This window comes from Prunus mume, linkage group LG8, assembly GCF_029339155.1.
Source record: "Prunus mume cultivar Tortuosa linkage group LG8, ASM2933915v1, whole genome shotgun sequence".
NCBI classification, from domain to species: domain Eukaryota; kingdom Viridiplantae; phylum Streptophyta; class Magnoliopsida; order Rosales; family Rosaceae; genus Prunus; species Prunus mume.
In genome coordinates, this window is record NC_142705.1 from 10,376,022 (window position 1) to 10,401,087 (window position 25,066).

The 25,066-nt window shown below is 37.2% G+C and overlaps 3 protein-coding genes and 1 pseudogene across 6 annotated transcripts; 2 read left to right on the plus strand and 2 right to left on the minus strand.

Annotated features, from left to right (window-relative positions):
* Positions 1–3,785: 3,785 nt before the first annotated feature.
* Positions 3,786–8,279, plus strand: LOC103341780 (putative F-box/FBD/LRR-repeat protein At1g78760; annotated as a pseudogene). The gene is made up of 6 exons (XR_016122563.1): positions 3,786–3,942; positions 4,031–4,115; positions 4,602–5,661; positions 6,345–6,520; positions 6,840–7,119; positions 7,499–8,279. The product of XR_016122563.1 is annotated as a putative F-box/FBD/LRR-repeat protein At1g78760 (transcript).
* Positions 8,280–8,336: 57 nt separating this feature from the next.
* On the minus strand, positions 8,337–11,464 carry LOC103341779 (heat shock 70 kDa protein 18-like). Of its 3 annotated transcripts, none has more exons than XM_008245329.3 (3): positions 10,360–11,464; positions 8,664–10,034; positions 8,337–8,493 (listed from the first exon to the last, which is right to left on the minus strand). In XM_008245329.3, the coding sequence occupies exons 1-2, from the start codon at positions 11,219–11,221 to the stop codon at positions 8,665–8,667; spliced, it is 2,232 nt and encodes a 743-aa protein (XP_008243551.2). In that variant the 5' UTR covers positions 11,222–11,464; the 3' UTR covers positions 8,337–8,493; position 8,664. The 3 variants fall into 3 exon arrangements, with proteins under 3 accessions (XP_008243551.2, XP_008243553.2, XP_008243552.2); XM_008245331.3 differs by having other exon boundaries at positions 8,337–8,571; XM_008245330.3 differs by having other exon boundaries at positions 8,337–8,574.
* A 669-nt stretch (positions 11,465–12,133) lies between these two features.
* On the plus strand, positions 12,134–14,094 carry LOC103341778 (heat shock cognate 70 kDa protein-like). Its single transcript, XM_008245326.3, has 2 exons — positions 12,134–12,413; positions 12,510–14,094. Exons 1-2 carry the CDS (start codon positions 12,206–12,208, stop codon positions 13,862–13,864), a joined length of 1,563 nt encoding a protein of 520 aa, XP_008243548.2. The 5' UTR covers positions 12,134–12,205; the 3' UTR covers positions 13,865–14,094.
* Positions 14,095–18,591: 4,497 nt separating this feature from the next.
* On the minus strand, positions 18,592–20,925 carry LOC103341777 (heat shock cognate 70 kDa protein-like). The gene is made up of 3 exons (XM_008245325.2): positions 20,634–20,925; positions 20,288–20,529; positions 18,592–20,203 (listed from the first exon to the last, which is right to left on the minus strand). Exons 1-3 carry the CDS (start codon positions 20,711–20,713, stop codon positions 18,849–18,851), a joined length of 1,677 nt encoding a protein of 558 aa, XP_008243547.2. The 5' UTR covers positions 20,714–20,925; the 3' UTR covers positions 18,592–18,848.
* Positions 20,926–25,066: the final 4,141 nt, after the last annotated feature.

Genomic DNA, 25,066 nt, shown 5'->3' on the forward strand with positions numbered 1-25,066 from the left:
ATATGCTATATCGGGATTATGAGATACCTTGGTTTTTAAGTCGAATATGTTATATAAATGGTTTTGTTGCATGTTTTGGCAATGTTTTCCAAAACGGTGGGGTTAGTATGTTTGTTTACAATTATGTTAAAACTTTGTTTTTATCCACTCACAATTTATGTTTTGTGGCAGTAGCTTGACGTGATCCGAGCAACCAAGCCAAGACTTCATACTGCCTCGAACTGTTATAGGGCACTTTTACTTGTTTAATGTCCTTTGAAACTTATGCTTTGTGTAACACTAAAGATTTCTTAGATTTGCTTTGTTATTGCCCATGTAGGGTTGAATTTAAGGTCACAGGCCTATTTTGTAATCTGTGTGTCTTTAGCATTGTGTGTGCTAGCAGTTGAGAATTTTATTGATGTTGTTTTTCATATGTGGAATATTTTGGGGAAAAAGTCCATTGTTCAGGAGAGACTTTGCCAAAATTTCGGTAGAAGTCTCGACCCCTTTCTCCTTTATTTCGAATGAAGGAGACTATTTTAGTAAGTGGACTCGACATCAATTAGATTTCAGAAAAACCAAGGAATCCGTGATGGGTCGGGTCGGGTCCCATCATTGACGGAAAGCTAGCATTTGCTTGACTAATTTGGGGTTCTCCCCCTTCATTTTATTTACTATGGAGAAGCTCGTTGAAATCCCCAAAGCAAACCCAAGGGAGCTTGGACTCAATAGCCAAACTTTTGAGTTGTTTTCAGGACTTATATCTTTCTGTAGAAGAGGGGTAGCCATAGAAGCGAGTAAAACGCCAATGCGCCGGATCACCAATACCTCCAACATCCCCATCAATGTGGTAAAGAGACGCGGATCGGATGGCCACCTGGCATTCAGATTTCCATAAAGACACACCCTCGGACTTGCCAAGGGCATCAACTACGAAAAAATTATCAAAACCTAATTGAATTGACAAAGAAGAAAAAAATTGAAGATTGCCCCTAGTTTCACTTAGGAAGACAATCATAAGTCCTTATGCGACGATCAACCGTCGTAGTGCCTGAACGCCTTGGGGTTCCCAAGCCCTGACGATTCCTACTAAGGACGATCATGGCTCTCGGACAGTGAGCGTGCTTAGACCATGCCGTTCGACTGTTTCTTATGGTACCATCATAAGAACATAGCTTTTTCAAAAAGGTGCAGTTCCCCCCCATTTGTGACATAAAGGGCTGGGCGTTTGCGGATGCTAATTTCAATATGGTTCTTCCTCCAAGTTAGTGTATGACGTCTTTGAGTTTGTTGTTTCCTTACTCGAGCATGCCTCAGTTTGGGGAGTCCTGCATCGGCACTACTTCGAATAAGGGGGCTAAGATTAAAGGGGCCAGACCCTAGGGATAGATTTGTGTCAGGGCCCACATGTGGAGTTGCTAGCTGGTTTAGCCCAATAACTCCCATAGAATGTTCATGCACATGGGTTTTACTTAAAGGCTCATGCACTGGCCCAACTACAATATCCTCAGATCGCCCCACCTGTGATGTGGAAGGGACCTCCTTAATTCCCATATTCTGAAGAATGGCCCCACCATTTGGGAGCAGTGGTGCCAATCAAGTTAAATGCATGCAAATCTTGAGACAGGAAGTCAACTCTTGTCTCTGATCCTCCTTAATTCCCATATACTTTAAATAATAAAGTAAATGTATGATAAAATAAATGTGCTTGTATGAGTATTAATTCTACACCATATTTTAAATAATAATAATAAAAATATGGGTGATAAAACCACGTCACTTGAAAATAAATGTGGAGGAAAAAACCACTCCGTTAAAAATAATAAGAGGTGAAACCATCCATTAAAGTTATATAGCAAAATCGTGAACTAACGAATTATATATATATATATATATACACTAGATATATTATATTATGATGTATATCAAATCAAGATCAACTAATCATGTTAAAAACATATATATGGAGGATCCTGCAAAAGTGGTTAGAAAACAGTTATTTTATTAAAACACTCGAATCTAAAATTTTCTTTCATAGCAACCATATGTATTCCTGTCATCATTTTTTGGAAGAACCTTGTGCAAAGAAACCATTAGCCATAACTTCATAAAATAGCATATATGGATGTAGTGAAACATATGAATTGAAATTCAATAAGAATTATAAGGAAGAGATATACCAAGATTGAAACTCTCCAAGAACCTCGGTTGGTGAGCAAGTTGTGTTGATAACATGTTATAAAACTAAGGGAATTGAGAGAGAATTTAATAGAGCATAGATATAGAGAAAGCCATAGAAATGTTCTCTAGGCTTGTTCTTCTTGTTCTCATTTCTCATTAATCTTAGAGGCCTATTTATAGTAGGGGTGGTTGCGGTTCGGTAACCGTAAAATTTTGCCCAAACCGCAAATCGACAAACTATTTGCGGTATGATGATTTTGAAACCGCAAACCGACCCTTTTTGGGGTTTACCGCATTGCGGTAAACCGCAAAAAACATCAGTTACCGCGAATTAGCGGTTTAAAATCGCAAGTTCTCAAACATTCACAAAAATATAAATTCACAACCTAAATAAATAAATACACAACCTCAACTTCTCAAGCATATATAAATTCACAATCTCCTCAACTTCTCAAGCATTCACAACCTGAAGAAAATTAAAGTTACAATTCCAAGCATTCCAATTAAAGTTAAACTTCTCAAGCATTCCAAATCCAAATCCTTTAAAGTTACAAACCAAAAGGAAAATGCAAAACAAAACGAACTAAAGTTACAACTAAAAAGAAAAATCTAATTCAAAGTTAATTAAAGTTACAAACTAAAAGAAAAATGCAATGCATCAATTTTACAAACTAAAGTTACAAACTCAAGTGTTAGTGGTGAGTGGATTTGAAGAACACCATTGTGTTGTTTGAGCATCAATGTTATCTACAAATAAAACAACATAGTTTAGTACATTTTATTATAAAAAGATCAAATAAAACAACATAGATTGACTATACTTTGCGGTTTGCGGTAACCATAAGTTTTGAAACTTTAGGCATAGGAAATAGTCGGTTGGTTTTTGCGATTTTTCGATCTAAAATGTCACCCCTAATTTATAGGCATAGGAAATACATAAAATTACTACCATAAGTGGTAGGCTTCAATCACATTGGTAGGTTTACATACACATTTGGTATGCATATTTAAGGAGGAAGATATGGTAGGAATGGTGGGCATCCATCTTAATTAATCTTGGATTTACAACAGATAAGTTATTTGTAGATGGAGAGAAATCACCTTTGAGCATACATTTTGTGGGTGGCAATGCCTACAAATTGTAGTTCCCACTTGCAAGAGCTAAAAGATAAAACTTTTTCCTCAAACAATAATCCTATGGCTCGTTTGGTGGTACTTAGTATTGGATTTGATTGGATAACTCCCTATATTTAAAGCATGTTTAAGATAAAAATGAAATTTTTTTTCCCAAGTTGAAGGTATAAAATGGATTTAAAGATGGATTACTCATAAAGAACTTATCTCATCTAATCTCTACAAAATGGTAGGATAGCAACAATTTATAACTAATTCCTCTTAATCCCCTCAAAATGGAAAAACATTCACCTCTATCTTCATTTTCTCCTTCAATATATCTAGAAATTAGTGACTTATCCAATTCAATATTGATGGTAAAAAAGAAAAAGGAGAAAAAATATTTTCACGTCAAAGATGTCCCTTTTTTAAAATCTGTTTCCATAAAAGTTTTTTGTCAAAATGAAAATAAGAAATGAATTTGTATTTTTTTTTTAAACCAACACATTTTGAATAAATTATTTTTTATATTAACAAAAAAATGTTCTTTTAATTTGAGCAACACCAAAATTAGACGAAAATGGGGACTTGCCGGCCGAGTGCCGGCCCACTGAAGAGACGACCACAATCTCCGTTTCGCAGCTACCAGGTCGGTAGCCTTATCAGGTATGGGTTAATTTCCGATCGTTCAACCCCCCCAATTCTACGCCCTTGCTGATTCCAATTTCTCTACTTCCTTTTTGAAATTCTTCAGCTTCACCATCTGAAGCTCTTTCAGTACTGCTCGTGTCTTCGTCCCCAAGGTTGGAACAGAGGCTTTCGTCTTCAATAAACTTTAGGTAAAGCCCATTTATTGCTGCTAGTTTAGGTCTTTTTCTTTTACTCTACAATTTTTTTTTTTTTGGGTAATTGATAACTTTGGAAGATTTTGAATTCTATTGAGAGGAAAAGCTGCAAACTTTCACAGAGCATTTTCTGGTTTCGTTAACCTACAGGACGGCTTTGAGGGTTAGTTGCACATAATGCCGTCTTTTATAAAACACACACACACACACACACACACACATATATATATATATATAATTTTACAAACAATATTAAACTTTTTGATATTGAATAAAATTTAACAAATGGTCTGTAGGTTGTTTTCTAATTTATGGCAATTTTTTGTTGTTGTTTTAGATCTTCTATTAATGACTCAAAGATAGTAGAACTTGGCAAATTTATATTCCAAATTAGAAGCATATAGAGATTTAACGGTCTTGGGTTTTGTACTGTCGACGTCATATATTTACGTAGTGTTTTTGTGTCTTTTATCTTAATAGGTGTAAGATGCTATTACAAAAACAAAAGGACAACAAGTATCATGGAACCTAAGCGCAAGTTATTGGCAACTACAAGTTCTCAGGCTCAAGGAGCTTGTCCTGACCATATGAAAGATAGATTTAGTGATCTGCCCAATGAAGTTGCTCATCAAATTCTTTCATCAGTTTCTATATTGGATCTCACTCGTTTTGGCACTTTATCCAAAAAGTGCAGAGAACTTTATCTGTCAATGCCCTCATTGAATTTTGATGAATTTAACAACTGGAATAAATCCTCTTATGCTAAGCAATTCAAGTTGTTGAGTTCTTTAGATAGGTTCTTGGTTCGTCGTAGGGAGAATAAGATACAATGCTTTCGTATTTGTTGGAGTCTCAGTTACGGAAAAGCTGCAAGTCTCTATAACGAGCTTTACTGATTAGTCACGTGGATCCATATGGCAGTAAGGTGTAATGTTGAAGTGCTTGATCTTGAGTTGAGGATACTGATACGACGATGCTAGAGTTGCCATCTTGCATCTTTCTTTGTGGATCTTTGAGGTCTCTATCAGTGCACTGCAATAAAATTCTTACAGCGCCCTCCTTGGTTAGTTCCACTAATCTCCAGTACTTAAAGTTGACAAATGTTACGATAGATGAGGGGTTTTGCAAATGGATCTCGTGTTCTTGCAAATGCATTAAGGAATTGCATCTTGAACATGTTGAAGTAGAAAATATCACCATGGAAAGCTCGTCGTTGGAATCTTTTAGTTTTGTGTTTCCCTCTTATTGTGGCCTCTGTCATCTTAATATCTCTTGTGAGAAACTTGAAGACATACATATAGAGTGGAGATTTGCTTCTACTAGCAGCAAATCTTTCAAAGTTTTTGCTCCAAATCTTAAATATTTGAAATGGATTGGGAATTTGTTGAATAACCAAAATCTGGGGAAACTAATGTGTCTAGAGAAGGCTGAGATTTTTCTGAAGCATGGGGTAGATAACAATGACTTCAGCAATGTACTTGAGGTTCTTTGCAGTGTACGCAGGGCTAAAGTCCTTATTCTAAGTGGAGAGATGACCAAGGTAAAAATTCAGACAGAAACTCTCTTGTAGCAAAAACATGATGCCTTGCGATATGAACTTATGGTAGATTATGTGTTTTCTGGAATCTTTTGAAGGATATTGCAGGGAACATATCTTCGCTATGAGTCTACAGTGTGGCAATAGTAGGGATGGCTAATTTATGTTTCATAAACTTAAAAGTTTTTTCAAAACCGAGTGATGGAATTACATGGATGATATTTCATATTGGTGCTGCAAGTTTTATTTGAAATCAATGCATGAACTTATCAGTCTGCAAAAAATACAAAATTGGAAATTAAAAAAGGGTCATTCGATACTTTATTTTTATATTTTTTTATATTTTTTTATGTCTTAAGGAGTGAAAGGATTGAGGGAGTCGACAGGTGGGAGGCTGAGAGGAGGGAGAATAGATAGAACTAAAATGATTTTTTTAAATACTATTTAAGATTGATTTATTTTTTTGATTTCCCACTTTGCTCCCGTCTCTTCTTTGGTTAAAAAACAGAAGGTGAACATAACCGAAAGCATAAAATAATAATAACTTTTTGAACAATGATCATTTTGTAGATTATTGAAATTGATTGCAATTAGCTCAATTGTGTGAATCTTTTTTCATTATAGTGTTCTGGGTGCTCACACTTGTTTCATTTAAGAGTTTGCCTCTCATCTATATAATATTGCAGGCTCTGTTGAGGGAAGGTCCTGTGTCTACACCATTTGGTGATATTTCTTACCTGGGTATGCATGTTGAGAGCTTGGATGATGGCATAGTCCCGGCAATGGTCTCTCTTCTGAGAGGAATGCCCAATTTGAAAACATTGTACATAATGTCTGACCCTTATTCATCCATAAACCTGAAGTAAGAGTTCAAGTCTGTTACCCCTCTCTCTCTCTCTCTCTCCCTCTCTCTCTCTCTCTCTCTCTCTCTCTCTCACACACACACACACACACACAAGTCCACAACACTCAAATGAGGAGTGTATTGATCTGGGTCAAAAAAACTAAAAATAGTTGTGCTCTGAGAAATGTTATCTTTAGAGCTTAAATTATTGTATACTGAGCGATGTATAACCCTATTCTGCAGAAGGGATAATCATCATAAGTAGGTAGTGCAGTTCTGAGAGTAACATTTGCTCTCTATAATTTTTTATTTATTGATTTGGTTGTTTCCTTTCCAGGCGTGTGGATTTAATAAGGAATTCTGGAAATCTCAAAACTTGGCTTTTATTGATCAGCTTAAGGAGGCAACAATAGAGCTTTCTAATGGGAACAATGAACTGGAGCTAGGAAGATATATGCTTGAGGATGCTAAGAACTTGAAGGAAATGGTCTTACTTTATTCACCCCAGCAATCAACTCATATTCGAGTGGTAAATGAAAGTAAGATGAATTCTGTTGCCACTGCCAGAGTTGTCTTTCAGGAAAAACAAAGGAAATGGAAAGGGGGGGAAAATGAAGGTTGAAGAATTTTTTGAAGAATTTATTTGTGTCTTCAAAACCTTATTCTGGATGTCAATGGATGCAACGGCTGTGTTTATCTGTTATGATAGAACCCTAATCTTGTAATAATGTAGTTTTTAATGCTGAAACCCAAAAATAGAGCCTTTTCTTATGTTTATGATTCTTACAACATTCTTAAGTCTTTAATATTGAAACCCAAAAATAATTTGGCACGCTTGTCTCCTTAAAATCTTGCACAAAAAAACCAAAAAACTACTAAAACATAAACACAATTATATCCAGATTAGGGATTTAAAGTGGTGAAATGGTAGTAGACTCATAGTGTCGTACTCGTATTATTTACATAATTTTGTTTTTGTGTCCTTCATCTTTGCAGGTGTAAAAGAAATCTGTAGTGTCATGGAACACAAGCATAAGTTCTTGGCTACTGCAAGTTCTCAAGCTCAAGTACCTTATCCAGAGAGTATAATAGACAGGTTTAGTAATCTTCCAGATGAAGTTGCTCATCATATTCTTTCTTTTTTCAATTTTGAAAAACTCATTCAAGTAGGCAGCGTGTCTAAAAGATTCAGAGGGCTTTATCTCTCATCCCCGTCATTGGATTTTCGGTCATCGTAGTCAGACAAGCAGGAGCAATTAAACATGCTGAATTCTTTCGATAGGTTCTTGGTTCATCGTGGGGATAGTAAGATACCAAACTTTCATATACATTTGGATCTATGTTCAAGCTTCCATGATGAGATGTTCTGGGCGATCACATGGATCCGCATTGCAGCAAGGTGTAATGTTTAAGTGCTTGATCTTCAGTTACTTATACTTAAAACAGATATGGATATGATGAAATTGCCATCTTGCATCTTTCTTTGTGGATCTTTGAGGTCTCTATTGGTGAACGTGTACAAGATTTCAAGTGCCCTCCTTTTCTGAGTTTGGTACAAGTAGTAGATCAAGATATGCAACAGGTAAGGAAGAACTCTTGAACCTGATGTGCTGTGTTTTGTTAGACAGAGGATTAACCTGGTGATTTGTTAGACAGAGCCTTATACAAGGCAAAACTGTTTTTTTTTTTTTTTTTTTTCTGGTGTGATAGTTGGACTGTTGGAGGTCCATTTTCTTCAACCCATTCCCAATCAGCTTGAATTGTTTATTCTACAAGCAAACCAAGCTCGAATGACCCAAACAAAGAAATCAAGCCCAATACCAGCTCCAGCAGATAACAAAATATTCAAATTTATAGCACAACTTAAACGTTACACAGTTAAAATATAAAGAGTAATATATAATTAAGTATTAACAAGAAAACAGTGAGGATAATTGAGTTCTGCAATGCGGAGTAGCGTAGACGGCCATAGTTGGTAAGTAATATCTGATCTGCAAATATCCCGTGGATGAAGTAGATCACAAAAAAAGAAAAAATAAACACATGATTTCACCCTAAAACAATATAACCTGCTACAAGTAAACAAAGTAAAGATATGTCAAATTGATTTCATTATATGCTATTTCAGCGGTAGCATGGGATATAGATTATTATTTCTAACCTCATCTCTTAGTTCTCTGAATTCGCTCAGAGTAGTTCGGTTTGTCACGGTTGATTATGATCTCTTTCTTTTGGCCAGTGGACTTATCGACAGCAGAGACACTCAAGATGCCATCAGGATCAATTTCAAATAAAACTTCGCATTTATGAACACGTTTGGGAGCTGGAGGAATGTCGAGGATGCTGCATTCAGCCAAATGGTTGAGATTTGCTAGTATGCTACTCTCACTCTCCCATATGTGAAATTTGAGCGAAGCTTGGTCATCCGTAGAAGTGAGCAACGTTAGTATCTTCTTCTCGGGAATTAGTGAGTTTCTTGGAATCAACTTTATGATCTTATTATCTGCAACCTCCACACCAAGTGCCAGAGGAGTGACGTCCTTGAGAGTGTAGTCCTGAAAAAACTCCCCCTTTCCATTCCCAGTCAAGGCTGCTGCTTGAACCGCAGCGCCATATGCCACTGCCTCATCCGGATTAACGCCCTTGCACAGCTCCTTCCCCTTGAAAAATTCCTGCAATAGCTGTTGCACCATGGGAATTCTAGTAGAGCCACCAGCAAGAACAACATCGTCGACACGGCTTACATCCATGTTAGCATCCTTTAAGCACTTCTTCACAGGCTCCATACACTTGGTAAATAATTCCCCGTTTAGTTGTTCAAATATGGCACGAGTAAAAGTTATGGCGAAATCAGTATTTTCACACAAACAGTCAATTTCAACATCAATGTCAGACTCAAATGAGAGTCTTTTCTTTGCCTTCTCACATTCATTTTTTAACCTCCTAAGAGCTCTCTTGTTTCCACTAACGTCCAATTTATGCTCCCTCTTGAATTCCTCAACACAGTAGTTCACCAATCTATTATCGAAGTCTTGGCCGCCAAGGTGAGTGTCTCCAGCCGTTGCCTTGACTTTAAAGTCACCAGAACTGCTCATGGTAAGCAATGACACATCTAAAGTGCCACCACCCAAATCAAATATCATCACGTTTCGCGGGCTACTCCAACCGGCCTTCTTGTTAAGGCCATAATCAATGGCAGCAGCACTTGGTTCATTCATAATACGCAACACATTTAGGCCAGCAGAGATGCCTGCATCTTTTGTAGCTCGGCGCTGCGAGTCATTGAAGTAAGCAGGGACCGTGATAACTGCATTTTTCACAGTTGAGCCCAAATGGGTCTCGGCAATCTTCCTCATCTTTACCAGAACCATGGATGAGATATCTTCAGCAGAACATTGTTTCTCTTGGCCATTGTGGGTGACCACAATCACGGGTTTGTCACCTGGACCTTCAATGACCTTGAATGGCCAGAGCTTCACATCACTTTGAACAGAGGCGTCACTGAATCTCCTACCGATTAACCTCTTTGTATCTGCAAATGGATGCCAAGTTCTATCAGATAGCACGAGTTTAAGTAGGTATTTAATATAATAGCTTATTAACCACCACGGTAGGATCTTACTGAGAGTTAAGACAATTTTAACTTCCTCAAGAAATTCTTAAACTACAATTCATGCAAACACATAGTAAAAATCAAAATCAATCTTTAGATTTGTTGATTCATAATCTAGCTGCTAGATAGCTTAGAAAAAGTGACAATTTCATATATACACTCATGATTATAGTTCTAACTGAATAAAATTAAAAAGGAGACCGTAAACATGCAGTTTAATCCTACATATGAATATGATACGTACCAAAGATGGAGTTGGCTGTGTTTCTGACGACTTGGTTAAATGCTGCATCACCTACCAAATTAGTCTCATCAGTTTCAGTGAAGGCAACATAAGATGCAGTCTTCCTGTTCCCATGATCGTTCAGAATAACCTCTACATGATCCTTGTGCCACACCGCTACGCGGGAATAGGTTGTTCCCAGATCGATCCCGATTGCGTACTCTTCTTTTTCTTGAGGAGGAGAGGCAGGAGAAGCATATCTAAGTCTTAATGTGCTCTGTGGATCCAGACGCATTTCCTCTTTCAACAATAAGTCGCACAACTCATCCCAACTACTTACTGGACAGTGTTCTATCCTTTTACGAACGGGATTGTACTCCTCTGGTAATCCCACCAGGATGTGTACATGGAGGAGTTCTTGATATTCCACAGGAGCACCGGCGGCTGCGAGATCGGTCGCCACCTGTTTGATTTTTTCCAGATAGTTAGCCATCGGAATGGTGGGATCTTTCTTCACTCTGTGTAGATAAGATTTAAGCTGATAGATGCGAGCATGACAGAGACAGGCGAAGTGTTGCTCAAGATTTAGCCAGACCTTTCGTGAAGAGTCAGCTCCGGCCATGACTATTTGTTGGAGACTACCAGATAGGGTGTCTTTCATCCAATTCATAGCCTGTTGATCTCTGTCGAACCAATCACTGCCGGACCAACTACCAAAGGTAGACTCAAATAGCCCAGGACGAGGCTCTGTTCCATGAATGATTCCGGAAAGACGGTGGTGGTCAAAATATGAAAGAGAGAAAGATTTCCACTGCTGATAGTTATATATATCACTCGTAAGTTTGATTGGAACCGGAAATGGTGGCATGTTCTCTAGGGCCATGGAAGCTCCAGCAGATTGGCTAGAAGCAGAAGTTGATGAGTTGATTGTAGCAGCTTCAGCCGCCTCTCCTTCCAAAGACCAAACGTTTAAAAAAATATACAATCAGAAATTTATCTTCTTTTTTTTTTTTCTTGCTTAGCCAATAAATGGAGAGGAGATAGAGGATGATCAGAAAACTAAAATACTCGCCTTGAGGAAGAATCGGTTAGTACAGATGACAATGGCAAGGGGAAGGTAATGGGAAAAAAATTTAAGGGCGTATATATTAATGCGGGGAGAGAGAATGATCAGAAAACCAAAAGGAAAAAAAAAAAAAATAGTGATATTTCCAATGAGTATGAGAAAATTATGACATATTTTTGCTTACCACTTTAACCCAAGGTGTGCTATAACCATTATTCTCAACGCTTGACTTGACATGTATTTTTGGGCATAACCATAATTAACTATTTGTTTTGTATTTGTGTAACCATGGTTATACTCATGGACACATGTGAAGTGTTGATAAAGGTGATGACGGTACACTTTTATTAAAATAGTGAGTAAAAATGGCGAGTTACCTAGTGCCTCAATGAAAGGGATTTGAAACCTGTTGGAAGCACTTTGTGGTCAAGTGCAAGCCGAACCTCGAGGGGGATTAATCCCAACCTCGAGTGGGGACATCTTGTGGTATTTACCAAAAAAAAAAAAAATTTTCCTTTTATTAATTACTGATTTATTTAAGATAGAGAAATATACATATTGGGAATAGTATAGCATTTTAAATCTCTTTCCTTGATTCTCGTATGGTATTAATCACGTATGGTTAAGCTCATACGTGTGTATTAGACTTTTCACTTCCTTCCTCAGTAAAAATTGATTTATTAGACTTTTCGCCTCCTCTCCCTGTATAAATTTTCTTCCACATCTGGTTTCTGCACTTATTTAACTTCCTTGTTAATATTTGACATTCTTTTAGGAGCTTTTGAGCCGAGAAAATTAGTAATGGCAGAAGATAGCCATGCAATTGGGATCGATCTGGGGACAACATATTCGTGTGTGGCAGCGTGGCAGGCTGATCATGTAGAAATCCTGGTGAATGATCAGGGTAACAGAACAACTCGATCTTATGTTACCTTCACTGATAGTAAGAGGTTGGTAGGAGATGAAGCATTTAACCAAGTCGGGAGGTTCCCCGCCAACTCAATCTTCGGTAAAAATAAAATGAAATGATCAATTATAATTAATTTTTTATTTATTTGTTTCCTTATCCTGACATAAGAATCTAAACTGGGAAATGGTTTTACAGATGCAAAGCGGTTAATTGGTAGGAGATTTAGTGACGAAACTGTTCAAAATGATATCAAGTGCTGGCCATTCAAGGTCATTGAAGGTCCGGCCGACAAGCCCATGATTGTGGTTAACCACAAGGGTGAAGAGAAACAATTTGCTGCTGAAGACATCTCATCCATGGTTTTGGCAAAGATGCGGGAGACGGCCGAGTCCTACCTTTGCTCAAAGATTTCTGAAAGAAATGCAGTTATCACTGTCCCCTCTTACTTCAACGACTCACAGCGTCAGGCTACCTTAGATGCTGGCAAACTAGCCGGCTTAAAGGTGTTGCGTATCATCAACGAACCAACTGCTGCAGCCATCGCTTATGGAATCGACAAGAAGGCCGGTTGGTTTAGTAAGAGAAATGTGATGATATTTGATTGGGGCGGCGGTACTTTGGATGTGTCACTACTTACCATAGGCCATGGCGTGTTTGACGTGAAGGCCACTGCCGGAGATACTCACCTTGGCGGTGAAGACTTGGATAACAGAATGGTGAATTACTGCGTGGAAGAATTCAAGACAAAACAGAACGTGGACATTGGTGGAAACGCCAAAGCTCTTAGGAAGGCCAAAACTGCGTGCGAGAAAGCAAAGAAGGCACTTTCATTTTCCTTTGACACTGATATTGAAATCGACTCTTGGTATAAGGGTGAGGATTTTCACACAACTTTCACCCGGGACAAATTCGAAGAACTGAACATGGACATCTTCAACAAGTGCATGGAGCCTGTGAACAAGTGTTTGGAGGATGCCAAAATGGACATAAGCGAGGTCGATGACGTTGTTCTTGTTGGTGGGTCTTCTAGAATCCCCAAGGTTCAAGAGCTATTGCAGGAGGTTTTCAAGGGTAAGGAGTTGTGCAAGAGCATTAATCCCGATGAGGCCGTGGCTTATGGAGCCGCTGTTCAAGCTGCAGCCTTGAGTGGGAACGTAACTGGGAAGCTTCAAGACTTCACTCTCTTGGATGTCACCCCTCTATCACTTGGATTGGAGTGTGAGGAACGAGATAGTTCCAGGTTATACATGAATGTTGTGATTCCAAGAAACTCAAGAATTCCGGTGAGGAAGACAACAAGTGTAACTACTAGTTATGACTACCAAGAGTCTGTTAACTTCTCCATTTATGAGGGCGAAAGTAGCATAGCCAAAAATAATAATTTTTTAGGCGAATTCACCCTCCATGGCATTCCTCCGGCTCCCAAGCATGTTCCCAAGTTCAGTGTTTATTTTGATATGGACGCAAATGGAGTTTTGAGTGTCTCTGCTGAGGATATGTCCACTGGCCAAAAGAAAGGGATCAAAATCAAGCGTGAAAGAACAAAGTAACTCTTAAGGGAATATTGAGAATTAAGATAGCAGCCACTATGAAGTAATTATTTAAGGGAAGTCGATGTGAACTTCTTTTGCTTGTGCATTTCGTGATTTGCTGTTTTTATTTTCTTCTTCTTTTTCTTTTTCTTCTCTGGGTTGGTGTGGGGGAGTGTGCTTGTAAAAGACTTGCCTGATTTCTAGCGCGTACATCTTATATAAGTAAAAAACGTATTTCTTCCCGCAAACATTCAAGAGAGCTTCAGTTTTTATTGTTGATTAAATTTGTGTCTTGCTCCTTAAAATCACCAAGTAGATTTGTTATAACGTTGTACGCACACAAATTTTTTTGTACTTATTACATACACAAAAGAATTGTAATGATTTATATATATATATATGTAATATGTATGATGTTTTTGTATTTTTGATTACTTAGAGCATCCACAATGGGCTTCCTAAACCACATTCTCAAACAAATTTTACGGAGGAATTGGAAAAATATAACTTCAACCATACTCTCTATCCACTTCTTAAAATAAGGGGACCTCTAAGAGCTCTTAGATCTATGAAGAAAGAAAAGAATTCTAGTGGTGTGAGTTCCAAATCCTGACTCCGCTACAGGTATTCGGCAACAGACTAACAAAAGTAGATCAGTCTCTCTCTCACTCTCTCTCAGACTAATTATTGTAGACATTTACAAAGGTAGACTCAAAAGACTAAAAATACCTACCTCACCTAATATTTTCATGGAACTTTTTTTGGCACAATAACATAAAATATGTAATAAAGTTCAGCAAAGCCTGGGTTGTTTTTCTCTGTTGTCTTGGCTGTATCATAGAGTTTGGTGATTCATTTTGATTTGAAAAATCAACACGATTGAAAGCCAAAAAAAAAAAAAAAAGGTGAGGACGAAGTGGATTACACATTAGCAAAAGTCACTCCCTATATATATATTATAAATTTTTAAAAAAAAAAAAGCAAAAGTCACAGTGACTATTACTCCTGTGAAATCATGACCGCGGCCATATTCAATAAAAAAATACAAAGGAAAGCATTGATCACTCTTCAGAAAAAATATATAATAAAATAAAAGTGTATGCCAATTTTACAAGAGCTACTTTTACAGTTTGACTTTGCATTTAAAAAACGTATATAATATAAGAGTATTTCCAGGAGCGTCTTCAAATTTAGTAAAATTTTAGTTAAAATAGTTAGAAAGCTATTATAGCAAACTACTTAAAAAGTGTTTTCTTTAACAATGTTATCTATTTTGACTACTTTCTAATATTTTATTATTTCTGTAACCTCCTTTATAAATTAAAAGTTCATTAAAAAAATCAAAAAAAGGAAGAAGTGAGAGAGGGTTGTGACTTGTGAGCCTAGGGAGAGAGGAGAGGAAGAAATGGAGAACCCTTAATTTCTCTCTGAAAATGGTACTTAAGTGACGAGGGGTAAATTTAAAAGATATTCAACTAAGAACGCAGCAAACTTCACACTCTAGACCTTGACCAAATACTCTTATGACTAGTCAACTGTCATATATGAATTATACCAAACAATAACATACACAGAGCATACAAAGATGTACCTGCAAGCCTAGAGAATTACTAGTGACAACCTAGGCACTCAGAAGGACCCGTCAATCTAGGCATCCCATGTGCTAGCAACAACTATAGTGAAAGTGTGTGAAGACAGCATAATCAAACAAACACCAAACAACAAAAAAAGATGACTAGTCAACTGCACAAACCAAGATGACTAGTCAACTGTCAAGAACACAAACCCAGAAAATTTACAGAGTTGGAAACCAGAAACTGTTTACCCAGAAACCCACCATTGGGAAAAACTGGGGGTCATCAACCGACCAGGAAATCCACTAAGTAGAAAAAGATTCTTATAAAGGAACACAAGCAAGCTCAAGAAAAACCTAGATCTATTTAGCAAGATGAGCTATACCTCCTTTGTGCAATCTTCTTCTCCAACTTAGCAAAGCTTGAAGCTCAGTTCTTCATGGCAATTGCAGCTCCTTCTCCAGCTCGTTCATCCTATGACACTAGCTTGCAAGCTCCAACACAAACCGAAACCAATTTGGATTCAAAGAAGAATGACCAATTTCTTCAAGAAACCATACTCTTGAAGAAATCAATCTTGAATCTGACCTAGATATAAATGATAGAATGATTTAAGTAGCTAGATGCAGATTTGTGTTTCAAATGCAGTTTTTCAAAAAGAAATCAATTGGAAAAACTCATAGATGAAATAAGATAGTTCTCTCGAGGAAGAAGAAGCGAAAGATGGCAAGCCAAACTTTCCAAAACTTCCACCCAAAAGAGACAACCACCAAATGACAAAAACGTAGCCTTTACAGCCAAAAAATTCCTTAGGTCGAAACACAGATGGCAGCAGAGAGAGAGAAAGAGGAATAGGACAAAACAGTTTGTTATCCAAGCTGGAAATTCTACAGAGCAAGGATGACTAGTCATCTGAGAAACGGATGACTAGTCATCATTTTTATGAAGACTGTTTTATGAAATGATATGCAATGCACAATACCTTTGTCAAATTGCTTGAACCTCCATACAACAGAAGTTAGAGAGGAGCACCAAGAAAGGTTTTCCTTAATCTAAACTTGAGCTTGATAAATAACAACACACATCTTATTACAAAGTTGTCAAGGGAAGCCAAAAGAAAATAGTAAAAACCATACATTAACACTCTCTCCTCCTCTGTGAATATAGAGAGCCAGATAGCAAATTTGTTGGACCTCATTCTATCTAGTAATGTTTTGTTAAAATGTTTTTGTATTGCAAAAATGGAAAAAAGAATTTGCATTACCCATACATATTTGACAACATTTTTCGAGAACAAAATCAGTACAATCATATTCATTAATAATTTGTGAAATTGTTATATTCCATTTAAAAAATTATTTGTCAGAAACCAAAATTCACATTACCCTTCTAGACACGATTTATTTATTTATTCACAAGCACTACCAAAAATTTTCCGTATAATTTAGGTACTGCCAAAAAGGTAATAAGAGGTATTAGGTTCGGGGCAAAAAATTGGTAATTTGGTTTTGGCCTTAAAATGCAAATTTATTTTCAATTTAACTACTAAGATTTTTAGTAGTGCTCTTGAGAAAAAATAATTTTATAGCCCAGGCTAATTTTCAAGTTGCTGACGGTGATATCTTGTTGAGTCTAACCATTTACATAATTTATTTTCTTGGACTTTCCAACTATAAGTAAAACTGAAGTGGCTAAGATCATTCATAATAATTTATTCTTCCTCTTTTATTTACATAATTTAGATGTTAAAAGTAGTTTATTTAACTAATAAAAAAATAAGCGATAGTATATTATTGATGAGTAAATAAAAGTACAAAGCAATTATGTGCCGAATATGAGTAAATCTTCTCTAGGGATCATACACAACAACATGTTGAATTCATCTGGAGAGAATCACGCACAATCCAAACAATGACTAAAATTCACAGAAAATGTAGCAGTTGGACCAATTCTTCAATTAATATAGAGTTTGTGGACCATTTGAACGAATAATTTAGTTCGGGGATCAAAATGCAACTCGAGTATAAATTTGAGAACCATTTGAGTAAATAACCCAATAAATGAAAAATGGCAGCTGGAAAGTCTTGGTCGTGATAGAAAGCTAAAAAGGTTAGGAAGAGTGCTCATGACAGTGGCCATAAAGGATAAAAACAAGAAAAAATATAAAATCGTATATACAGAACAAAACTAATACAATATAGCAAAACAGAAAAACAAATTTGCATTTTCTATATCTAAGAATGTTGTGAAATTGTTAATTTGAAAACGTTTTTCGAGAACAAAAACAGTTAAATCATGTTCAGTAATAATTTGTGAAATTGTTATATACTCATTTCAAAAATTATGTGTCAGAAACCTAAGCTCACATTATCCTTCATGTTCTGCCACTCAGGCAAGATTTATTTATTTCTTTAATAGCACAACTAAAATGACTCACTAAAAACAAAGAGGAACAATCCTTTTGTCCCAAAACCTTAATTTGAACATATATACAAAAATGAGTCACTAGAAACACATAAGGAAGAATTTCTGCACATGTGTCAAGACATAACTGGTAAATAAGTTGACTACTTCCAACTTCCAAGGGAATGAATATAAATAAAATATTTTCCAACAAAGAGTTAAAATAAAATAAATTTTTTTGGAGCTGCATGGTCATTTATCTGTGTCATGCGAGGAAGAATTTTTATTTTATCTTTTGGGGCCAAGTAAAGAACTTCATTGAAAGACTCCCTTCAGAGTAGGAAGAAAGTTGTGCCACTCATCTCTCCTCATCTAATCATGCTGAGTTTCCATATTCTTAGTGAGAGAGAACGCATTTTAATAATTGAGTAAGTGGACACATAGAAGGCCGATGAGGTGAGGGTGATATATATTTGCGATGATGAGTTTGATATCTAGTTGTGATTTTATTGTGGGTGTATTGGACAGTTGTGTTAATTTATTGACCTGTTATAAAATTACCTTGTAAATATGTTTCTATCGTTTGTAAAGGAAAAAAGAAGAAAGAAGATAAATTGCCCTAATTTAATCTATAAATTATCTTCTTGTGTCTGTAATATGCACCAAATTAAACTTTTGTACAACGTTATAACAAATCTCCTTGATGATGATAAGGAGCAAGACACAAAAATTTAATCCAAAATACAAACTGAAGCTGTCTTGAATGTATTTGCGGGAAGAAATATGTTTTTACTTATAAGATGTGTGCGCTACAAATCAGGCAAGTCTTTTACAAGCACACTCCCCCACACCCCAACCCAGTGAAGAGAAAAAAAAACAAGAAAAAAACCAGCAAATCACAAAATGCACAAGCAAAAGAAGTTCACATCGACTTCCCTTAAAGATATTGTACTTAAACATGAAATCAAAGAAAATAATTACTTCATGGTAGATGCTATCTTAATCCTTAATATTCCCTTAAAGAGTTACTTTGTTCTGTCACGCTTGATTTTGATCCCTTTCTTCTGGCCAGTGGACATATCCTCAGCGGAGACACTCAAAACTCCATTTGCGTCCATATCAAAGTAGACACTGAAATTGGGAACACCCTTGGGAGCCGGAGGAATGCCATGGAGGGTGAATTCACCTAAATAATTATTATTTTTGGCTACTTTACTTTCACCCTCATAAATGGGGAAGGTAACAGCCTCTTGATAGTCATAAACAGTAGTTAAACTTGTTGTCTTCCTCACCGGAATTCTTGAGTTTCTTGGAATCACAACATTCATGTAATGCTCGGAAGTAACATAATCCCTACACTCCAACCCAAGTGATAGAGGGGTGACATCTAAGAGAGTGAAGTCTTGAAGCTTCCCCGTTACATTCCCACTCAAGGCTGCAGCCTGAACAGCGGCTCCATAAGCCACGGCCTCATCGGGATTTATGCTCTTGCACAACTCCTTACCCTTGAAAACCTCCTGCAACAGCTCTTGTACCTTGGGGATTCTGGAAGACCCACCAACAAGAACAACATCGTCGACTTTGCTTATGTCCATTTTGGCATCCTCCAAACACTTGTTCACAGGCTCCATGCACTTGTTGAAGATATCCATATTCAGTTCTTCGAATTTGTCCCGTGTGAAAGTTGTATGAAAATCTTCACCCTTATACCAAGAGTCGATTTCAATATCAGTGTCAAAGGAAAATGAAAGTGCCTTCTTTGCTTTCTCGCACGCAGTTTTGGCCTTCCTAAGAGCTTTGGCGTTTCCACCAATGTCCACGTTCTGTTTTGTCTTGAATTCTTCCACGCAGTAATTCACCATTCTGTTATCCAAGTCTTCACCGCCAAGGTGAGTATCTCCGGCAGTGGCCTTCACGTCAAAGACACCATGGCCTATGGTAAGTAGTGACACATCCAACGTACCACCACCCCAATCAAATATCATCACATTTCTCTTGTTAAACCAACCGGCCTTCTTGTCGATTCCATAAGCGATGGCTGCAGCAGTTGGTTCGTTAATAATACGCAGCACATTTAAGCCCGCTAGTTTGCCAGCCTCTATTGTAGCCTGGCGCTGTGAGTCGTTGAAGTAAGAGGGGACAGTGATAACCGCATTTTTTGCTGAAATCTTTGAGCAAAGGTAGGACTCTGCAATCTCCCGCATCTTTGCCAAAACCATGGAAGAGATGTCTTCCGCAGCAAATTTTTTCTCTTCACCCTTGTGGTTAACCACAATCAAGGGCTTGTCAGCAGGACCTTCAATGACCTTGAATGGCCAGCACTTAATATCATTTTGAACAGTTTCATCACTAAATCTCCTACCAATTAACCGCTTTGCATCTGTAAAATCATTTTTAGATTATTATGTGAGGAAGGAAACAAATAAACAATTAAGTATAACTGATCATATCATTTTAATCTTACCGAAGATTGAGTTGGCGGGGAACCTCCCGACTTGGTTAAATGCTTCATCTCCTACCAACCTCTTACTATCAGTGAATGTAACATAAGATCGAGTTGTTCTGTTACCATGATCGTTCACCAGGATTTCTACATGATCAGCCTGCCACGCTGCCACGCACGAATAAGTTGTCCCCAGATCGATCCCAATTGCATGGTTATCTTCTGTCATTATTAATTTTCTCGGCTGAAAATCTTGAAGAAGACTGTAATAGATTAACAAGGAATTTAAATAAGTGCAGAAAATAGATGTGGAAGAAAATTTATACACGGAGGAAGTGAAAAGTCTAATAAATCAAAGCTTACGCACTACAATTGTAAGAGAGACTTCAGATCTGCTGTACCCAAATCCTCTGTACCCTTTTTGTCACCTATCCAAAATTTTGACATTTGTCCCTCCACTTAATTGAACCCTCCATACAACCAATGTGGTTTTGACACGTGTCAAAATTTGAATATTCTTTTTTATTGAAACTTTGTCATTGTTAATGAAATTTGACAAGTGTCAAAATCCCATTGATTTTAAGGAGGAGCTTTTCTATAATTTTAAGGAGCCAAGCCATGCTCATAAATTAAAGAGCACACCTTGGCTCCTTAAAACTCCTTCTAGTAAGGAGATTTTGCTTTTAAAAAAAGAAAGTCCCTTTTTGAGTGATTCCCACCAATCCAAGTCCATAAAATCATCAAATTCATAAATAAAAAAATTTACATCTCCACCACCAAGTCTGTTTATTTTCTTGGTTGATTTTTATTTCTATTTAGAGAAAATATGTCCTCACTTACTTTGGAAGCTTGATCGATACAATATGTCCTTAGTTATAAAAACTGATTCATCAATCAAGTCTTGTGCCAAGAAAGAAAACATTGTATCGATCAAGCTTCCAAAGCAAGTTCGAATGTAATTCAAATTGATTCATAATATGTATTTTTTAATATTTTTTTATAAAGCTTTTAGCCTTTCAAAATTACACTTATGCTAAAAAATTCTTCGGTCCACTAGTGCTCCCAGTACATTAGAGTAATTCAACAACTTGTATTTTTTTAAAAAAATTATGACAAATTATAAGTTGGTGCTACATTCCGAAACAGCCAAGTTCATGCACCCAAATTGAATTGAGAAAAAAAATAACAAACAAAGAAAATTCTAAGCCTATGGAAAGTCTATCAATGATTCGTATGAGAGAGAATTTAAAGTGTATGTATCTTCTCAGTAGTTATTGCTTATTTGTTAACTTATAGCATGTTTATTAACTTGGAATCGGAATGAATGCATGATGACTCATGATTACTAGTAATCATAATACTACCCCGTCACCATGGAGTCTGATCCTTCATTTTTCAAGAATATGGATGCGGGCCCCACTCTTGTTTTGATTCCTTAAGTGTTAGCAAACACTGAAATGATCATGATTTGCCTCTTAATCGGTTTTTGTTTGCTGCTTGGAGCCTCAGGCTTTTGTATCGTTTCTTCCCGCTTGGGGTTTGCTTTAATGATATCAAATTTGGACCCAAAAAAAAAAAAAAAAAAAAAGGTTACTTTTCATCTTCGATTTATTTTTTCAGATTTCGAAATCATAGGATTCCTTTCTTAGGTTAGGATTTTGATTTTACTTTTGTCAAAGGGATCTAGCCAAGTGAAAGAGGACCTTGTAGAACCATGCTAGCTGTCCTTAGCTCCCCAAATTCCCCCACAAGATGACAAATAGCCCAAAAAATAAAAACAAAGTTTTAGACAAAGAAATATTGCCTTCCACCTAACCTAACTAAAGCAGCCGAAAGCATCAACGCAAAGTCGATCACTTGCTGATTCCCTATTAGAGCAACTCCACCCATATTGCCCTTAGCCATGGCAAGGGGGGAGCTAGGGCAGTCACTATTCACATGAATAGTGGTTGCCCTTGCAAAATCAGAATTTTGTGTTTCCACCCATTGCCCTAGCTAAGGGCATTACTATTCATTTTTTTGTTTTATTCACAATTTTATTTACCTTAATAATTAATGTGGATAATATTTTCGGATAAGATTTACGGGTTCCTACGTGTCAAGACTATTCATAATCAGATAAAATTTCGGGATAAGATTTTTTGGTTCAAATTTCGGATGAATTTCAAAATTCAAATTTCAGATAAATTTTTGGGTTCAAATTTCGAATGAATTTCAAAATTCAAATTTCGGATGAATTTCAAAAATCAAATTTCAGATACATTTGGGTTCAAATTTCGGATGAATTTCAAAATTCAAATTTCAGATAAAATTGGGTTCAAATTTCGGATGAATTTCAAATTTCAGATAAGATTTTCATCCAATGAAATCAAGCCACGTGGCATCTTTATCTTGCCAAATTTTTCTATAAAACCAAAGGCTCACCTCATACCTCTCACACCACATCTTTCAATATTTTCATTTCTTAGAGTTTAGCATTCATACTCCATTCATTCTCAATGGAAGAATATAGGAGATGCTTGGAGAGGCATGAGAGAGAAAGAAAGGAGAGAAACCGTAGAGCCGATGAAATGAATGAGTTGCAGAGGCAAGTTGATGAACAAGTTCTCATAGCAGTGGCAATGGAAGAGGAAGAGAACCAAGGTCGCCGCCGTGGTTCACAAGTCGGCACCGAATGTGGACAGACATAGGCATTCTCGGGGTAAGAATCTTTTGGAAGATTATTTTATCCCAACTGCTTTGTACAATGATGTTGATTTTGGAAGGCGATTTAGAATGCAACCCCACTTGTGTCAATAAAATCATGCATGATATTTGCAATTATGATGCATATTTTGTTCAAAAGTGTGATGCTACTGGGGTTTTGGGCCTTCTGCCGGAGCAAAAGCTTACATTATCGCATGTTGGCGTATAGAGCATCTGCTGTCAGTGGATGAGGTTGCCCGAATGGGGAAGTCCACTACGTTGGAGGCTTTGGTAAGATTTTGTGATGCAGTTGAAAACCTGTACACTAGGGACTACTGCGTAGACCTACTCGAGGACCTCAACGGCTTCTACAAAAGCCGAAGCTCGAGGATTTCAGGAATGATTGGTAGCATCGACTGCATGCATTGGCAATGGAAGAATTGCCCAACTGCCTGGCAAGGTGATTACGGAAATAGGAAAGGCACAAAAGTATCATCCTGGAAGCCGTTGCTGGCTTCGACACATGGGTTTGGCATGCTTTCTTTGGAGTTGCGGAGCCCAAAATGACCTCAACGTCCTGGGTCAATCTCCGGTCTTCAACGATGTTTTGAGCGGCCAAGGCCCCAATATTACCTATGAAGTCAACAATACAGTCTACCAGACGGGGTATTATCTAGCTGACGGTATCTACCCAAGGTGAACCACATTTGTCAAATCCATTTCGAATCCCCGATCCCATAAGCAAAAATTATTTGCTACTTATCAAGAAGGATACAGGAAAGATGTCGAAAGGTGTTTTGGCATCCTTCAAGCTCGATGGTTGATTGTTCGAGGTGCGGCTCGTTTGTTTGATGAGGAGATCCTCCGGAGCATTATGATGACTTGCATCATCCTCCATAATATGATTGTGGAGGATGAGTACGATTATGATCTTTGGAGAGGTCTATGAACCGGATCCAATAAACACGGCCTTGACCCGGATTTATGAAAGGCCCATGGGGCCAAATGGAGAACCGTTTGAGCTGGAACCGTTGGTGAGAGACGATCGTATGATGACCCGGATGATAGATCGATATACAGAGATGCAATCTTCCTATATTCATGAAAGCCGTCAACTTGACTTGATAGAGCATTTATGGACGGTGAAAGGGAATGAAGATGAATGATGAAGCATAGATGCTTTGGTTATGTTTTAGGCCTTATGTTTTGGTTATGTTGTTTAGTATTGCTTATGGTTTGGTTGTGTTGTTTTTTTATTTATTATTGTGCCTTGTTTCTAGTTTTTGTTTTGATTTGAATTATGTTGTGTTTGATGTATGGAATATGTTGAATAAAATTGTCTTTTATTAAAGGCTTTGTTTATTAAATAAAGAAATCCAATACAAGTCATTAAGAATTACTACTACTAAAATAAAAAACATGAAGTACACCAACTTTAATAGAAAACAAGAAAATTAAAAATACATAAAAGGTATGCCAACTAATTTAATGGTTTTGATCATTTAACCAATCCGTGTTGCTAGGCCCATCATCCTGGAAAAGTCTTCTTCTCATAACATCCCTTCGTTCTAGCTTCCAATATTGTTTTGTATCAGGGGACATATGGCTTGTATCCATCGCCATAGTTTCCCGATCCGTCTTCTCCATATCTTTTTTGCGCAAATACTCCTTTTCTCGTGCACACTCGGCTTGAATTGCCACCTCCATATCTTGGCGTTTTTGCTCCAATTCAAGTCTTATGCCGTTTTGCCTTGCAATTTCCTCCAAAAACTTTGAATTATGATTGCTTGAATTACCCGTTTTCTTTGCCTTCGCAGCCTTTCGGCCAATGGGCCTCGGTTCCTTTTGGATGGGTGAGTCTTCACTCATAGGGGAATCGAGAGGTGAATCCGATGTCGTTGCATCACGGAGAGGCGTCTCGTTTAACACAACGTCGGGACCCGTTGGAATAATATTGAAGCGTTCTGATTTCACCACCTCCCAACATTCATGATGGGTGAATTTTTTTTTGCCACCCCCGGTTGCACCGAACCACATCTGTGCTTGAATGAGCTATTTAACAAAAAAGGAAATGCAATAACTATTTAAAATATATTGGATATGCAAGTAACAAAA

Coding starts and splice junctions, on each gene's coding strand:
- LOC103341779 (XM_008245329.3), bottom strand. CDS start 11,221: ATGGCCCTAGAGAACATGCCACCATTTCCGGTTCCAATCAAACTTACG. Junction 10,035..10,359: donor CACAGCCAACTCCATCTTTG/GTACGTATCATA, acceptor ATCCATTTGCAG/ATACAAAGAGGTTAATCGGT.
- LOC103341778 (XM_008245326.3), top strand. CDS start 12,206: ATGGCAGAAGATAGCCATGCAATTGGGATCGATCTGGGGACAACATAT. Junction 12,414..12,509: donor CCCCGCCAACTCAATCTTCG/GTAAAAATAAAA, acceptor ATGGTTTTACAG/ATGCAAAGCGGTTAATTGGT.
- LOC103341777 (XM_008245325.2), bottom strand. CDS start 20,713: ATGTCAAAATTTTGGATAGGTGACAAAAAGGGTACAGAGGATTTGGGT. Junction 20,530..20,633: donor AAGTCTCTCTTACAATTGTA/GTGCGTAAGCTT, acceptor AATCTATTACAG/TCTTCTTCAAGATTTTCAGC. Junction 20,204..20,287: donor CCCCGCCAACTCAATCTTCG/GTAAGATTAAAA, acceptor ATGATTTTACAG/ATGCAAAGCGGTTAATTGGT.